General features: G+C 44.6%; 2 protein-coding genes across 2 annotated transcripts in view; both read right to left on the bottom strand.

The window, feature by feature from the left end:
- Nucleotides 1-218: 218 nt before the first annotated feature.
- On the bottom strand, nt 219-3,154 carry LOC140720759 (NACHT, LRR and PYD domains-containing protein 3-like). The gene is made up of 5 exons (XM_073035586.1): nt 2,658-3,154; nt 1,430-1,516; nt 1,114-1,284; nt 796-963; nt 219-630 (listed from the first exon to the last, which is right to left on the bottom strand). The coding sequence occupies exons 1-5, from the start codon at nt 3,086-3,088 to the stop codon at nt 543-545; spliced, it is 945 nt and encodes a 314-aa protein (XP_072891687.1). The 5' UTR covers nt 3,089-3,154; the 3' UTR covers nt 219-542.
- Nucleotides 3,155-3,279: 125 nt separating this feature from the next.
- The window catches only part of LOC140720725 (NACHT, LRR and PYD domains-containing protein 12-like), a 34,993-nt gene continuing 19,588 nt past the window's right edge, over nt 3,280-18,684 (bottom strand). Inside the window, exons 2-6 of the mRNA XM_073035556.1 lie at nt 11,542-11,702; nt 8,310-8,481; nt 6,311-6,379; nt 3,899-4,428; nt 3,280-3,285 (exon numbers count right to left, since the gene is read on the bottom strand). Of these exons, the coding sequence (XP_072891657.1) occupies nt 3,280-3,285; nt 3,899-4,428; nt 6,311-6,379; nt 8,310-8,481; nt 11,542-11,702 (938 nt within the window). The remainder of the gene's footprint in view (nt 3,286-3,898; nt 4,429-6,310; nt 6,380-8,309; nt 8,482-11,541; nt 11,703-18,684) is intronic.

The following is an 18,684-nucleotide window of genomic DNA, read 5'->3' as shown; positions in this document are numbered from 1 at the left end:
TTTAACAGCGTCAATCTGCATTGGGTAAATGATGATTATATATTCATATTTCAGGGTGGTATCCGAGATCACTACATATCAGGGCAACTAACGAGGTATTTTTCAGTCTAACATCATTATATCTCCCGGGCTGCGGAATCTACCTTCCTCATGTTTTAATTTTATTTATTGACACACAGCATGGGGTAGGTCCTTACAGCCCTACAAGGCGCGCCACCCATTAATCCCTCAATTTCATCGTAGCCTAATCACAGCTCAATTTCACCAAATGACCGGTTTGACCAAAATGACCAACTGATGTCCCAGTCTACTTCCCACCAACAGGCTCTCTCTGTCAGTTCCCGCCCTCTTCCGCCGTTGAATCATGGATAATCACGGATACACATTCGACGGAAGCAGCACCGAAGGACAAGAAGCGAAATTACGTGGCTGACGGATCGCCTCTGACGTCACAATGCATTAATACTGTTGGGAACTAAACCAAGAGCGTCGCCATTAAATATCCTCATCCCCCGGAAAGGCACGTCCACACATTTAGATGTTCACAAGTACACACTCAGCGTGCGATTCGGTTCCTGCAGAGTCCACAGCTCCTTCTCCCCGGTCCGACTGAACTGATTCCCTGCCAGACTGAATACAGGGGAAAATAAAGATGAAATAAACACATTACATAACTATGTCAGTGACAGGGGACTGGGGTTAATGTTTCAACAAACCTCACCGACAAATATCTATAGGGAACTAGCCGATCGGCTGATATTTTTTTTCATTTTGAGCATTAAGACAAATACTTACGCGATCCACTCCAGACTCCGGAGGGCCAGTATGAGACGGCGGAGAGCGGGGACAGATTCATCCGTGAGCGAATTAAATTCCATGTTCAGCTTTCTCAGTGATCGGTTTGTAATGAGAGCGGAGACGAGATCTTCGACAATAGAATCTGTGAGATTGACATGGTCCAGCCTTGAGAAGAGAGAATGGTTTGAAGAACAGAGAGACAGGAGACGGTACAAATCATGAGTGTTTATCAGTAACTCAATTACCGATCTCTTTAATGTTCAGTGTCAGACACCCAGTGACTGTAAACACAATCTCCCACAGTCTGGCACTTACCACAATATATGTTTTTCACATCGCGGTTTCCTCAGAGCCGCACACAACAGTTTCACTCCTGTATCTCCAAGGTTATTACCACCCAGGGCCAGCTCCGTCAGTGATCGATTTGTACTGAGAGCGGAGGCGAGATCCTTGGCCCCAGATTCTGTGAGACCGACATTGTTCAGCCTGGAGATTTGAGAGTTAGGTGGAAGGACATTGAGACACAGGAAACGGTGCAATTTCCCAGTGTTGTTTGATCACATTTGCAGATCACCTTAATGTTCAGTGTCAGATACATATATAACATAATCTCTCACACTTTGGTACTTACCGCAGTTTCTGCATTTTACACTGTTGTTTCCTCAGAGCCTCGGACACCAGTTTCACTCCTGAATCTCCCAGGTCAATCATTCCAAGTCTAAACACAAACAGACAAATTGATAAACAAAGTTATTCAAACCGTGTGTCTGAGGAAATGTCATCACGCGTATATTTCAGAAAACGTTAAGCCCTTCAGTACATCACTGATCAACGTCACTCACTGCTCCGAATGTCACCGAATGTCCGCCGGTGTGACACTGTAAACACCACATTTGCTGTCTCAGTTCCTGACCGTTAGAAAGATGTTCCTGATGTGAGAGGGTCGGAAAAATTTCTACAATGAGGAGCAGTGGTCGGGAAAATTTCCACGGGTGATGGAAGTAGGAAAAAAGAAAAATAAATCAGACGTGAAATCCCTCAGCAGAGGGATAGGGCGATAGCTCCCACAGCTGGAAGCGGGATGGTGAAGTGATTCCACAGAAGGAAGTGAAATATGGTTAGAGATCCTGACAGGAGCATGGGAGATAGGGAACAGAACTCCACAGGAAAGAGGGGATAGAGATATAAATTCCCACAGGAGGAAGGGATGGGGAACAGAGAATCAATGGGAGTTAGAGAATACGGAGGACAGATCCTACTCAACGCTGGAGGATGGGGAACAAAGATCTAAACAGTAGGAAGGGGTTGAGGAAGAGAGTGTTGATAACAATGATCCCACAAGAGGAGGTGATGAGGAAGTAGAATGTAACAGAGAGTCATTGTGATTTCATGTGGACTGGATATCTGGTAGAGACGCATAGGTAGAATGATGGTGACAATGAATGAAGGCATTATAGAGAATATTCTCACAGTCGTTTTTCTCCCCATCTCACTGGCATAGTCCGCCGACGGTCTCTTGTCCCTCAGCGGGGAGATTGTGTGAATCACCGACCCACCCTCTGCAGTCAAAGTCGGTCTAGGAGTTAGTATCGTTGAGAAGGAATATTGTCAATGGACGCGTTGCCGGCAGCTAGAAACACGGGCAATTTCTGAGATTAACTAAACCAATGGCTGTTGTTCACTAATCTGATGAAGTCTTCAAAATTCGTTCAGAAAGAACCACAGAACCCTACCGATCTCCCGGTCAATTGACACAATTCCTTATAATCCGAAATACAAAAGAAAAAGAAAAAACATTCACTTTGAAACAACATTCTGTAACCGTTTCATAATTTTGAGTGAGAGATAAATCAAGTTACCTCAAATCCTGGCACTTGTGCAGTCCGGGTCCCAGCCGCTGGATTCCTTCACACTGAATGTGGCAGCGAACCAGATCGAGGTGTTTTATTGTATCACAGAGTCCGATGACATGAGACAGGACCGCGCAGTCAATCGGGGTCAGTGTCATTCCACTGAATGACAGTGTTTCCATAGTTCCCAGTGCGGCCTGAGCCAGTCCACGATTCTGAGACTCAAACAGGTAGTGCAATGTATTCAGGAGATGCCTTTTATCATCTTCATTCCCAGTGTTTCTACTCTGATGTTGAACCTTCTCCTTTACCCAGTCAGTCACCAGGCAGATGGTCTCATTAGGAAATTTACCCAGAAACTTCTCCAAGCCCCAAGTGGCCTTTGGGGAGGACAGACCAGCAACAAAACGGAGAAATACCTCAAATCGCCCATCTGCCATTTTGTCGGCTTCAGTAAGGGATTTCAGGAAATCACCAGGATGTGGATTCAGGAATTGTGCGACTGCAGCTACAAACTCTTGGATGGTGAGGTGTGGGAATGTGTACAACACACTCCGGGCAGAATCCTCTCTCTCCAAAAGCTCCATCAGGAAGCCGGACAGGAACTCCGAAGGTTGTAGACAGTGGTTGATCAAATCTGCATTTGTAAACACAATCTTCTTCTCGGACACTCCTCTGTAGGCCATCTGACCAACCCTGAGTAACACATCACGGGTTTTCTTAATCTCACGACCGTGGTTTTCCAGGATGTTGTAAATATAGTAGGAGTACAGTTGGGTGATGGTTTTCGGAACTCGTTGCGAATTTCTGACTCTATGTGTGAAGAAGGGGCCCAGTGTCAGAGCGAGGATCGAGCAGTAGGAGGGGTTGTAACTCATGGTGTACAGGATCTCGTTCTCCTCCACGTGTTTGAAAACAGCTGCTGCCACTGTCTGATCTTCAAAATACCTGAAGAAATATGCCTTCCTATTCTCACTATCAAATCCGAGGATTTCAGCCCAGACACTGATCTCTGCCTTTTCCAGTAAATGTAATGCCATGGGGCGGGTGGTCACCAGCACTGAACACCCTGGGAGCAGCTTGTGCTGGATTAAACTGTACACAATTTCAGACACCTTGCACTGGAATTCAGGATCTGTGCACTGGTGCTGGGGTTCTGTATCTCTCCGACTGTCATCAACATCGATTTTGTGTTTGAATTCATCCAGACCATCGAATATAAACAACAATCCCTCTGGGTTGTTCCAGACCTCTGTCAGGAAGTTCCCAAAGTAAGGATACTGATCCAGAATAAGTTCCCTCAGATTTATTCTACAGTTAATTAAGTTTAAATCCCGAAATTTGAAACTGAAGACAAATTTGTATTCTTTGTATACTTTCCCCGTGGCCCAGTCATTAAGAATCTTTTGTACCATTGTCGTTTTCCCGATCCCCGGGAGTCCGGCGACTGCTGTCGAACGTCCCGAAGTCGATCGTCTGATGAATAGTCCCTTAATATGATCCCATAGACTATCTGAGTAATTTTTCTGAAACAGATGATCAATGCGAATTTTCTCCAGCTCCCTGCAGAGATGTTTCTGTTTCCACTCCTCGTGGTCTCTGCCTCTTGCCAGCAGCTCATGTTCCACCAGTCTCCGATCTCGAACAGTAGAAATGACCGTGAGCTCAGCGTATCGATCAATCAGCTGGAAAACATTCACCTTCTCCCTCATCAGGATCGTGTTCACTTTCAGTGTTCCAGTTTGTGCCCACAGAGTCTCCTTGTGTTTCCTCTGAACATCTTAGAACATAAACAAAATAAACGGTTGTAAGGGTCTCTTCTGAAGATCATGGATCATGGAACATCTCCAGGAAAAGGTTTGCAGGAGTGAGGCCAACGTTTATCTGTTAGTGGTGACTCCGTCATATAGTGCTGCAAATGTATACTGCAGCAAAATCATTTCAAGCATCCGAAATCCAGCACCACATTGGTTTGACGCTTTTCCTGAAGTTTACATTTACCCCATTGGTAACATTTTGCAGCTTGCAAGACAAACACGAAACCATCACACATTCCTGAATAGATGACAGTTGTGCTTACACTGCGAGAGACGTACACATTCTTGTCTCTGGTCAACTTCTAATGAACGAGGGATATTATACGCACCTATTTAACAACTCACGAATCTTCAAATCCTTCGCTCCTGCATAACCCAACATCTTCAATATTTATTTCATCCATTTATTTTATCTCAATTACTCTTAATGCATCTGCTATTGCCTGCACCCCCCCCCCCCCCAATAGACCATTCCGGACACTACTCTTTCGATACAGATCAATAAAACTACCTGTATCACATCCCTTTACTGTCCTTAATGTACCGTTAATTGTAGGTCCCTCTGTGCAGGCTCGAAGGGCCGAATGGTCTACTTCTGCACCTTTTGTCTATTGTCTATTGACTCTTATTAAACAGACCGATGTGGGAATGTCACTGACAGCAGCATATCAGCTGATAGGATGTTGAAGCCAGCGTTTGGCCTCATTCAGTCAGCGCATTGGATATAAGGTGTTGGTCAAGTCTCACGTGGAACACTGTTTGTAGGTTTCGTGACCTTGTTATTTTAAAGGTGTTATTAAACTGGAGAGAGGGCAGAACGTATCTACCAGGATGCTGCCAGGACTGGAGGGGCCGATTTACAAGGATACATTGCACAGTGCATGATATTGTTCCATGCAATATCGGAGATTGCGGGTTGAACGGATAAAGGCACAAGGTCATGACAGACACAAACGTGGTGTTCTTCATCTTTTCCCTGGAAAAGTGATTTTAAAAACAAGAGGCTGTAGGGTGAAGATCAGAGGTGAAGGAGTCCGAAGATGCATCAGGGGCAACTTCTTCACACCGATTTGGAACGAGCTGACAGATCTGGTGGCTTGGCCACATAATCAAATTTTAAAGGCCAACTACATAGCACAAGGACAGGTGAGATTTAGAGGTTTATGCGCAAGAGAAGGGGCAATTGGGACCAACTCGCTGGGATACTTTTCACCAAAGCGTCTGTTTCCACACTGTAAGAGTCTATGACTCTGTGTATGCATCACATCATCAGGGAAAATGGCAATTCCAAATAATGTGGTTATTTTAATTTTCCTCATACTGTTCCGGCTTCATTTTCATTTCCTTTAGATTGAATCTCCCAGTTTCCATAGCCAGAGCTATGGAGAATAATTATTCTTTCCTTAAACAGCCTGAGCCAGTATGGATCCTAAAGCAACATTAACATCTCCACGCCTCCACATCTCTACTCTGAGGACCTGATACAAGAATGCTGTGCACGACAGGATTTGAAAACTGATGCGGTGGGATCCGTGGTTCCAAACGGATCGCGCTGCTTTCACTTGTTGTAAGAGTTGACAATACTTGTGATTCCTTGTCGGCGCTGCCGAACGCAGAATTCCCAAACTTCCTAACTGTATCGTTCTCTGCGACCGATCAATGAATGCGCCCTAGAGGAGTCTACTCGAAAGCTCAGAACATGTTTGGGTGCCTGAGGACATCGCAAATACAAATTATGACCAGTCCGGCAGACCTAACAATAGAAACCTGACGCCCGGATTCGAAACACGCATACATATACTCAGATTGAAATAAAGACATTGGGTTTCCTGTCCCATCGCTTACCTTCCAGCTGAGTGGGCACTTCAGATAATCCCCGCCCACAAGTGTCCATGAATGCGAACTGGCCGTCACCTGTTCAAATAGATTAAGCTGCATGAAGTCTGTTCTAGCTAATGCTGTAAAATCAGCAGAATTTACATGTGTACGACACAGGGTAATAGAAACATAGAACCACAGAAAATAGGTGCAGAAGTAGGCGATTCGGCCCTTGGAGCCTGCACCGCCATTCAGTATGATCATGGCTGATCATCCAACTCAGAACTCTGTACCTGCTTTCTCTCCATACCCCCTGATCCCTTTAGCCACAAGGGTCATATCTAACTTCCTCTTAAGTATAACCAATGAACCGGCCTCAACTGTTTCCTGTGGCAGAGAATTCCACAGATTCACCACTCTCTGTGTGAAGACGTTTTTCCTCATCACGGTCCTAAAAGGCTTCCCCTTCATCCTTAAACTGTGATCCCTCGTTCTGTACTTCCCCAACATCGGGAACAATATTCCTGCATCTAGCCTGTCCAATCCTTTTAGAATTTTATACGTTTCAATAAGATCCCCCTCAATCTTCTAAATTCCAGTGAGTATAAGCCTCGTCGATCCAGTCTTTCTTCATATGAAAGTCCTGCCATCCCAGGAATCAATCTGGTGAACCTTCTCGGTACTCCATCTATGGCAAGAAGCTCTTTTCTCAGAATAGGGGACCAAAACTGCACACAATACTCTAGGTGCGGTTTCACCAAGGCCTTGTACAACTGCAGTAGAACCTCCTTGCTTCCGTACTCAAATCCTTTGGCTATTAATCCAACATACCATTTGCCTTTTTCACCACCTGCTGTACCTGCATGCCCACCTTCAATGACTGGTGTACAATGACACCCAGGTCTTGTTGCACCACCCCTTTTCCTAATCGGTCACCATTCAGATAAAAATCTGTTTTCCTGTTCTTGCAACCAAAGTGGATAACCTCACATTTATCCACATTAAATTGCATCTGCCATGAATTTGCCCACTCACCTAACCAATCCAAGTCACCCTGCAGCCTCTTAGCATCCTCCTCATAGTTAACACCGCCGCCCAGCTTCGTGTCATCCACAAACTTGGAGATGCTGCCTTTAATTCCCTCGTCTAAATCATTAATATATATTGTAAACAAATGGGGTCCCAGCACTGAGTCTTGCGGTACCCCACTAGTTACCGCCTGCCATTCTGAAAAGTTCCCGTTTACCACCACTCTTTGCTTCCTGTCTGCCAACCAATTTCTTATGCACAACAATAACATACCCCCAATACCGTGTGCTTTACGTTTACACACTAATCTCCTGTGTGCGACCTTCTCAAAAACCTTTTGAAAGTATAAATATACCACATCCACTGGCTCTCCCCTATCCACTCTACTAGTTACATCTTCAAAAAATTCTATTAGATTCGTCAGACATGATTTTCCTTTCACAAATCCATGCTGACTTTTTCCGATGATTTCACCACTTTCCAAATGTACTGTTATCACATCTTTGATAACCTAATCTAGCATTTTCCCCACCACCGACGTCAGACTAACCGGTCTCTAATTCCCCGGGTTCTCTCTCCCTCCTTTTTTAAAATGTGGGGTTACATTAGCCACCCTCCAATCCTCAGGAATTAATCCAGAATCTAAGGAGTTTTGAAAAATTATCACTAATGCATCCACTATTTATTGGGCTACTTCCTTAAGCACTCTGGGATGCAGACCATCTGGCTCTGCGGATTTATCTGCCTTTAATCCCTTCAATTTACCTAACACCACTTCTTTACTAACATGTACTTCCCTCAGTTCCTCCATCTCACTAGACCATCGGTCCCTTACAATTTCCGCTAGATTATTTATATCCTCCTTAGTGAAGACGGAACCAAAGTAGTTATTCAATTGATCTGCCATGTTCTTGTTCCCTATCATCAATTCACCTGTTTCTGACTGTAAGTGACCTACATTTAACGGAGATGTAAGGGACTGTAATTTTCAACGTACCACGTTTCTGAATTTCTTTCAATATACCGCTCAACTTCGGTAAAGTGTGTTCTGTTTTCAGAAAGGATTCCCACATCACCCTCCTGGCCCCGGAGCCCTTCTCCATCACCAGATCCAGGAGGAGTTTGGAAGCGCCCGCTCGGTTTCCTTTCTTCACGAGTTCAGTCACGGTCTGTAATGAACAACGGTGAATATATTGAGGAGCGGAGGGAGGTGGGTTGCACGCAGGAGGAAAGGGTCGTCTTCAGGGAAAAATCTCCAGGGGCATTAAGCGCAGAGTGCAGACGCTGGACAAGTACAGATCCATCCTGAACACGGACTTACACAACACCGGATCGAACTATGTAAGAGTCACTTTCGGGTTTCCGTGCTGTCCGTGATTATCAACTGCAGCATACTCACACTTCAGAACCGGGGTCCGTAAGTTGCCCAGTCCCAACCTACAGCTGGGAACCGTCAAAGAGGGACTGCCAGCAATTTCAGGACTTCTGGGCACGTGAGGGAGACCATCTGCTCATGTGAGAAAGACGAAAGACAACTGGCAGTAGCGCAGAGAAAAGAGATCGGACTGTGATTGATGATATCTTATGGGGAATGTAGGGCTACAGACAACGTCAGGTCTCGGCTGCTATTCAGTATTGGTAGCAGTAGGCCTGAGTCACAGGAACAGGCATAGATCGTGTGGATTAATGAGAGGCAGTGATCGTGCGGATAGTCAAAGGCTTTATCCCAGGACTGAAATGGCTGACAACAGAGGACAGAGTTTTAATGTGCTGGGGAGTGGGTACAGAGGAGATGTCAAGGGTAAGTGTTTTTTTTTTATTGGGTGTGTGGAATGGGCTGCCGGCGACCGTGGTGGAGGCGGATATTTTAGGGTACTTTAAGATACTTCTGGATAGGTATATGGAGCTTAGAAAAATAGAGGGCTATGGGTAGCCCTAAATAACTTTTAAGGTAAGGACACCTTCGGCACAGTTTTGTGGGCCAAAGGGCCGGTATTATGCTGTCAGCTTTCTATGCTTCAATGTTTCTATGAACACATATACCATCGGAACGCAGTCTGTATGTGAATCCGTGTTAACAGCGCAATTTTACAATACTGTATAATCGATTCCACTAATTCTGCAATCTCGCTGTTAACAGTGTGCGTGGTAGATCGTGTTCAACGAATCTTGTAGAGTTTTTCGAGGAGGTTACCAGAAAGTAGATAAAGGAAAGGATGTTGTCTATATGGAAACTAGTAAGGTCTTTGACAAGGACCCACATGGGAGGTTACTTCAGAATGTTCAGACACTAGGTATCCACGGAACGGTTGTAAAATGGATTTGAAATTGTCTGTGAGGGAGAAGGCAGAGAGTGGTAGTGGATGATTGCTTCTCAGACTAGATGCCTGTGACTAGTGGTGTGTCTCAGGGATCTGTGCTGGGACCATTGTTGTTTGTTGTCTATACCAATGATCTAGATGATAATGTGGTAAATTGGATCAGCAAGTTCGTTGATGACACTAAGTTTGGAGGTGTTGTGGACAGCGAGGAAAGCTTTCAAAGCTTGCAGAGTGATCTGGACCAGCTAGAAAAATAGGCTAGAGAATGGCAGATGGGATTCAATGCAGACAAGTGTGAGGTGTTACATTTTGCAAGGGCAGATCAAGGCAGAAGATCCACAGTAAATGGTAGGGCACTGAGAAGGGCGGAGGAACAAAGGGATCTGGGAGTTCAGATACATAATTCCTTGACAGTGGTGTCACAGGTAGACAGAAGGTGTAATGAAGGCTTTTGGCATCCTGACATTCATATATCAAAGTACTGAGTACAGGAGTTGGGATGTAATGGTGAGGTTATAGAAGACATCGATGAGGCCTAATTTGGAGCATTGTGTGCAGTACTGGTGACCTAACTATAGGAAGGATATCAGTAATATTGAAATAATGCAGTTAAGATTTACCAGGAGGTTGCCGGGGTTTCGGGAGTTGAGTTACAGGGAAAGATTGAACAGTTTAGGACTTCATTCCTTGGAGCGTAGAAGAATGGGGGGCGATTTGTTAGAGACTTCAAAAATTGTCAGGGGTATGGAGAGAGTAACTGCGAGTAGGCTCTTTCCACTTAGATGTGGAGAGATAAATGCGAGAGGACACGGCTTTAGGGTGAAGGGGGAAAGGTTTAGGGGGAACAATAGGGGAACTTTTTCACTCAGACCGTGGTGGAAGTGTGGAATAAGCTGCCATCTGACGTGGTAAATACGGGCTCACTCTTACGTTTTAAGAATAATTTGGATAGATACATGGGTGGGAGGGGTCTGGAGGGTTATGGACTGGGTGCGGGTAAATGGGAACAGCGTAATAAAGTTTCGGCTGTGCTAGAGGGACCGAATGGCCTGTATTCTGTGCTGAAGTGTTCTATGGTTCTATTGCTCTATTCCTTTATTTAGAAGGTATTGAAATTGTGAAGTGAATGGTGTGGAGGCAGAGTCATTAGGTAAATTTAAAGACAATGTAGATAGGTTCTTGATTACGAAGGGCGTCAAAGGTTATGAGGAGAGACAGCGGAGTCAGGTTGAGCGCAATAATAAATGAGCCATGATAGCACAGCAGAGAAGTCAGTACGGACCGAATGACATGGCTCTGCTCTTATGTTTTATGATCCTGACAATACATTCGGCGCGATCTACAAACGGTAGATCTAGCGGTCACAAAAGAAAGAAGATAACTGAACGATGAGGCAAGATACTACACTTGAACAAATATAAGACGGTTAGAACTTCAACGCAGAGCCAATCGTCAGTAGTTTCCGTTCAAATGATGACGAAGGTGATGATAAACTCGGGTGATGAGCTAAGGGACAAGACATTACATATTTGATTTGTGGATAACCCAGGAGTGATCAAGGAAACAGACTGTTGCAGGGCTCTTAGTGTCGATTACGGGGACTATGATGAGAAGTGATGCAAACTGATTGTCTCTGCACTTGAAATATTTGTAATTTGTCACATTACTAACAGTCACCTCCTAACCACTATCTATATCCTAATGTCTAAAATGAATGTGTTCACATACTTGGACAGAGGCTTCTATTGGTTGAAAAAAGGATAAGTACACTGCAAATGGAGACTCCTTTGTTACGATTGATTACAGGTATCTCGGCCTTTCATTGCTCAGCGATTCCTTCACCCCGGTTCTGTCAATCTGTGATAGCTGTAGAAGAGTCTACACTCAGTCTGCGTTCCTTCCACTTACGTGATACTCCTTCTCCGTGAAGTGATTTGTTAACATGAGGCCGAATCCCTCCACGCCCTCCACAATCGCCTGCTCCAGTCGCTCCCGATAGAATCTCGTCAACTGGAACAGTTGGTGATCGACACAATTTGACATGAAGGCGGAGATTGCAGCGTTCCGATCTGTGAACAACCACAGAAGATCACACCATGATTGAGCCGACCACGATGTGAAATTAAAACAACCTGAGCAATATCATCTCATTCTCGGCCTAAGCATCCCAGACAGCTCTCTGATGCTGCTAAGTATCTGTTTCCAGCACTTCCATTGCAGGACGTTGCAGACATTGATCTCTCTCCGTGGAAAACATGTTTTAATCCTCTTTAAAATTCTCCTCTCACCTTAAAACTATTCCCTCTATTATTTGAACATTGCACGGTAAAAAGAAATCTCTTTATCTTATATATGTCAATTAAAAACTTATGAATGTCAATGAGAAGACAAGAGCATCCTAGACCTCAGCTAAAGCGGTCGAGGGCTGTACAACGTCTCCTGATATCCAATATTATGTAATTCAGGCAGATTCCGGATGAACCGCAAGTGGATCTGCTCCATAGTGCCCAGCTTGCACATCACTCCCATTCCCGTAAGAGTTCGTTATGTGTGTCCAGGACGGATTCCTGTCACAGTATATTGACAGGCCAACCAGCAGGAATGCATACTAGATCTAGTATTAGGTAATGAACCGGGTCAGGTCACAGATCTGTCAGTGGGTGAGCATCTGGGGGACAGTGATCACCGCTCCCTGGCCTTTAGCATTATCATGGAAAACGATAGAATCAGAGAGGAGAGGGAAATTTTTAATTGGAGAAGGGCAAATACTGAGGCTATAAAGCTAGAACTTGAGCGTGTGATTTGGAATGATGTTTTTGCAGGCAAATGTACTATGGACATGTGGTCAATATTTATGGATCTCTTGCAGGATGTTAAGGAAAAATTTGTCCCGGTGAGGCAGATAAAGATTGATAGGGTGAAGGAACCATGGGTGACTAGTGAGGTGGAACATCTAGTCAGGTGGAAGAAGGAATCATACACGAGGTTTAGGAAGCAAGGATCAGATGGGTATATTGAGGAATATAGGGTAGCAAGAAATGAGCAAAAAGGGGACATGGGCAACAATGACGGCCGCGATTAGGGTAATGGAAAACACCAAGGCATTCTTTAATTCTGTGAAGAACAAAAGGATGATAGGAGTGAAGGTAGGACCGATTACAGATAAAGATGGGAGGATGTGCCTGGAGGCTGTGGAACTGAGCGAGGTCCTCATTGAATGCTTCTCTTCGGTATTGACCAATGAGTGGGAACTTGATGACGGTGAGGACAATACGAGTGAGGTTGATGTTCTGGAACATGTTGATATTAAGGGAGAGGAGGTTTTGGAGTTGACAAAATACATTAGGACGGATAAGTCCCCGGGGCATGATGGAATAGTCCCCAGACTGCTCCACGAGGCGAGGGAAGAGATTGCTGAGCCACTGGATAGGATCTAGATGTTCTCATTGTCCACGGGAATGGTACCCGACGATTGGAGAGAGGCGAAGGTAGCCCCTTGTTCAAAACAGGTAGTAGGGATAGTCCGGGTAATTATAGACTGGGGACCCTTATGTCTGTGGTGGGAAAGCTGTTGGAAAAGATTCTTACAAATAGGATCTATGGGCATTTAGAGAATCATGGTCTGATCAGGGACAGTCAGCATGGCTTTGTGAAAGGCAGATCGTGCCTAACAAGCCTGATAGAGTTATTTGAGTTGGGAACCAGGCATATACATGAGGGTAGTGCATGGGCACGATCTACATGGATATTAGTAAGACATTTGAAAAGGTTCCACGCGGTAGGCTTATTCAGAAAGTCAGAGGACATGGGCTCCAGGGAAGTTTGGCCAGCGGGATTCACAATTGGCTTGCCTGCAGAATACAAAGGGTCGTGGTGGAGGTAGTACATTCGGATTGGAGGGTTGTGACTAGTGATGTACCAGAAGGATCGGTTCTGTGAACTCCGCTTTTCATGATTATTTTTACGATCCGGATGTGGTTGTAGACGAGTGGGTTGGCAAGTTTGTAGACGACACAAAGTTTGATGGTGTTGTGGATAACGTAGTCTTGTTGAATATTGCAGATAGTCATTGATAGGATGCAAATGTGGGTTGAGAAGTGGCAGACTGAGTTCAACCCGGAGAAGGGTGTGGTGGTACACTTTGAAAGGAAAAACTCCAAGGCAGTGTACAAGGTAAATAGCAGGGTACTTGGTCGTGTGGAGGAGCAGAGAGATCTGGGGGTACATGTCCACAGATTCCTGAAAGTTGTCTCACAGGTAGATACGGGAGTTAAGAAAGCTTATGTGGTGTTAGCTTTCATAAGTCGAGGGATAGAGTTTAAGAGTCGCGGGGTAATGATGCAGCTCTATAAAACTCTGGTTAGGCCACACGTGGAGTACTGTGTCCATTTATGGTCGCCTCACCATAGGAAGGATGTGGAAGCATTGGAAAGGGTACAGAGGAGATTTACCAGGATGCTGCCTGGTTCAGAGAGTATGATTATGATCAGAGATTAAGGGTTTAACTCTGACAGGAAACATGATAGGGTTATACAGGATATGAAGAGGAATAGATAGAACGGACAGACAGCGCCTCTGCCCCAGGGCACCACTGCTCAGTACAAGGGGACCTGGCTTTAATGTAAGTGGTGGGAAGATCAAGGGGATATTAGAGGAAGCCTTTTTTTTACTCAGAGAATGGTTGGTGCGTGGAATGCACTGCCTGAGACGGTGGTGGGCGCAGGTGCACTGGTGAAATTTAAGAGACTGCTAGACAGGTATATGGAGGAATTTAAGGTGCGAGGTTATATGCAAGGTAGAATTTAAGGGTTGGCACAGCATCGTGGGCCGACTTCCCTTATACTGTGCTGTATAATTCTCTGTTAAAATAACTCGGTTACCAGAACTAAGCACACTACTGCAATTGTGTCAGAACGAAAGTTTCATCCAGCTACTTTTCAACAATAACTTTGCCACATTTATATTCGACACCTCATCCAATGTTGCTACTCTTTGTTAGCACCCTATGTACTTGTGTTACCTCTTTCAGGAGCTTTGTCGTTGGACATCAATCCTCCAAAGGGTCCGGACATTGTCAAAATATTTCCCTTTAACATTTACTTCCCAATGGGCAACTCCTCACACTTGCCAAGATTAAACTCCATCTTTCACCTCACTACTAACTAGCTAATGTTTTTCACACAGATTCCAAGCAATCTTTGATTGTTCATTTCCGTCTATAGATACTGCCTAACTTGCCTACTTCTTTCACCGCTCTGTTTGTTGTTACCCTCCTTTTAATATGCATGTAACATTTACTGGGATTCCATTTAATCCTACTTCCTAAGGACATTTCATTGCCCTAATCGCCGTCTGATCCCCTGTGCAATCCCTTTTTCCTTCATATTCTTCAGATCCCTGTCCCATTTCAGAAAAAAGAAATAGGACATTTTTTTGAGAATTCGACGTTCATCAGCAGTCCTCAGGCCAGACGTTCCTCAGCACAGTGACATGAATTCAATAAACAAACAACTCACCCGTAAAGCAACAAAAATGCTGGAGGAACCCAGCAGGTTAGCCCATCTATATGAAAATATACAATCGATGCTTCGCGCAGAGACAATTCTCCACGACTGAGAAGGAAGTGGACAGTTGGCTGAATAAAAAGGTTGGGGGCGGGGAGTGGTCGGGAGGCTAGCTACAAGGTCGGAAATGTCAAAGGCTGGAGAAAAAGGAACCTGATGGGAGAGGAGCGTGTGCTTTAGAAGAAAGGGGAGCAGGAGGGGGAAGAATTAGGCTGTTGAGTGAAGGTAAAATATCAGAGAGCGGAAAGGAGGAAGGTGTGAGGGGATATTTTCATTGGAAAGAGAAACCAATATCGATACCATCAGATTGGAGGCCACGCAGACGAAATTAATAGTGCTGCTCTGCCATCCCGAGAATGGCCTCACCTTGGCACGAATGGAAACTCTTGACCGATACGTTGGAACAGAAATCGGAACTTTAATTAAAAATATTTGGCTACCGCAAAGTCCTGCTTGTGATGAGTTGCTCGACAAAGCGCTCTCCCAGTTTAGGATGAGCCTCCCCAAGCACCGAATATAAAAGCAGACTATAGCACATCTGCTGCTGAAGTCTTGCCTCAGCAGAAAGGACTGTCAGGGGCAGTCAGATAGGAAGTTTATTGACAGGTGTTCATCTTAGGCGGGTTGCAGTGATGTCCCGGCCATGAGGGCGATTCGTGGATTAGTGGGGAGAGACGAATAGACAAGGGAATCACGGAGGGGGCGATATCCATGGATATCGGAGGTGCGGGGAAGGTGGAAGTAGGCAAGGACAAAATGAATTCTATCACTGTTCAGGCGGTGGGAAGCTGGTGCGAAGGCAGATCAACGTGAAAGGGAGAAGATGCGAGTGAGGGCAGCATCAATAGTAGAGAGAGGAAAACCCCGTTCTTTAAAGAATTTGGACATGGGACAGATGCGATGAAAGCAAATAAACTGTGAATAAGGAATACTTTTTTCAGGAAACTGTGTATGAAGATGTACAGTCGAGAGAAACGTGGAAATACGTGGAGAAACGTCTTAATAAGCTGGTAAGGAAGGCGGGCTCTGTCGTGGGCAAAGTACTGGAGAGTTTAACATCGGTAGCTGAGCGAAGGGCGCTGAGTAGGCTACGGTCAATTATGGAAAACTCTGAACATCCTCTACATAGCACCATCCAGAGACAGAGAAGCAGTTTCAGCGACAGGTTACTATCGATGCAATGCTCCTCAGACAGGATGAAGAGGTCAATACTCCCCAATGCCATTAGGCTTTACAATTCAACCGCCAGGACTTAAGAACTTTTTAAAAGCTATTATTAATGCTTTTTGAGATAGTGATTTAAATTCATATCATATTTTTTACTGAGTTAAGTATTGTATGTTATTAGTTTTGCTACAACAAGTGTATGGGACTTTGGAAAAAAAGTTGAATTTCCCCATGGGGATGAATAAAGTATCTATCTATCTATCTATCTATCTATCTATCTATCTATCTATCTATCTATCTATCTATCTATCTATCTATCTATCTATCTATCTATCTATCTATCTATCTATCTATCTAAATGAGTAAGTTTATGAAATATGTCGGTTGACAAATCGTCTCCAGAAACGGAGACGGAGAGATCGAGAAAAGGGAGAGAGTTGTCAAAGATGGAACAAATTAATTTGAAGGCAGGGTGGAAGTTCGAGGTAAACGTATTAAAATTATTAAGCACAGCACGGGTGCATGAAACAGCGCCAATGCAGTTTTAAAGTACCGTAGCAAATGTTGGGGAGCTTAACCGGAGAAGGCTTCATACATGGATTCCTCTACGTAGCCAACAAAGAGGAAGGCATATTTGAGGTCCATGTGATCACGCATGACTATCTTTTAAGTTTGGAGAAGATAGGAGGAACCGAACGAAGACTGCTCATAGTAGTGCCAGACGGAAAAGTTGGAATAGAATTGTTTGGCGCCATTGACAAGAAATAAGAGGCGAGCTTTGAGTACTTCTTAATGGAAATAGAAATTGCATACGCACTGAACATCCATGGAAAGATGAAGAGGTCAAGGCAGAGTGCGTAGAATTACTGAGGAGATGGAGGACATGAGGCGTTTCGTGCATGAAACGAGCGGTACAGTGCACAATGAGTTTCCGGGCAGTATAGGCGAGTAAATTAGATTATCGAACAAAGTTTTCTAGTGGTCTGGATAGGGGTTCTCTTCAAGGGGCAGGTGCTGGGAGGTGTCTACGAGTTGCCGTATGGGCGCAACAAGATAGAGGTCAGTGCGCCAGATTATATCAACGGCTTCGATGGTGAGGCTAGCAATGATTGGGAGAGAGTAGAGAGAAGTGCTTTCAGCCTTCACTTGTGAATCTGGAGGGGTTACCTATGGTGTCCAGTGCTCACGATGCACCCTCCTCTACATTGGTGAAAGCCGTTGTAAATTTGGGTGCCACTCAGTGGAGTACCTCCGCACTATCCGCACAAGCGGGACCTCCCTCTGGCCAAACTTTTTCATTCCTTTCCGCATTGCGAAGTGTCAGTCCATGACCTCCTTTATTGCTCCCTCAAGGTCAAGAAAGCAACACCTGATATTCTCCAAACTAATACTTCTGGTAGGAAGAAAAAGCTCCTTTCTCTATTCACGATTTTGATGTTTTACCTCTTCTCACCTGCCTATTACTTCTCCCAGTGTCCCGAATTCTTTTTCTCCAGTGGTCCTCTCTTGTCCCCATTAACCTTTCTCACACTGGTGGCTTCACTTATGACTTTCCAGCTAGCTTCCTTCTCTGCTCCACACATTTATATTTTGACATTTTTCCCTTTCTTCTCAGTCCCGAAGATGCTTTTGCCGGAGACGTCGAAAGTCGATTTTCTTCGATCGATGCCGTCTGACCAAATGAGCTACTCCAGCATTTTGTGTGCGTTTGTCTGGAATTCCAGTGTTTGCAGACTGTTTCGTGTTCGTTATCTACAAGGAAATTATTCTGCTCCCACACCACGTCCTGCCCTTCCCTTCCCTGGAAACGTACACGGAATAAACTGACACTCTCACTTTTGTGAACACCTGGAAATGCTTCAATAACCGGCCAGTGCCTTTTGTAATTACAAGTTGGAGACATCTTCTACGTTGGGAGCAGTCTACGGGTGAAGCAGTCCAGCCCATTCCCTGGACAGTTTTTATTTTGCAGTCAGGAACACTGGTCCTCCTCCGGGTGCCTCACCTACACGCCCCTGATCAAGACCTTCCGTTCCTTTCATTCAGATAAGACTTTGCATGGCAAGCAGAGTGATTCGAACATTCCCGGCACCATGACCCTTTGATGAAACTGATAGATAGATAGATAGATACTTTATTCATCCCCATGGGGAAATTCAACATTTTTTCCAATGTCCCATACACTTATTGTAGCAAAACTAATTACATACAATACTTAACTCAGTAAAAATATGATAAGCATCTAAAATCACCCTCTCAAAAAGCATTAATATTAGCTTTAAAAAAAGTTCTTAAGTAGTTTACATAAATACATTGAGTC

The sequence above is a fragment of the Hemitrygon akajei genome, unplaced genomic scaffold (assembly GCF_048418815.1).
Source record: "Hemitrygon akajei unplaced genomic scaffold, sHemAka1.3 Scf000046, whole genome shotgun sequence".
Lineage (NCBI taxonomy): Eukaryota > Metazoa > Chordata > Chondrichthyes > Myliobatiformes > Dasyatidae > Hemitrygon > Hemitrygon akajei.
The sequence above is the reverse complement of the archived record's forward strand: the minus strand, read 5'-3'. Positions and strand labels throughout refer to the sequence as shown.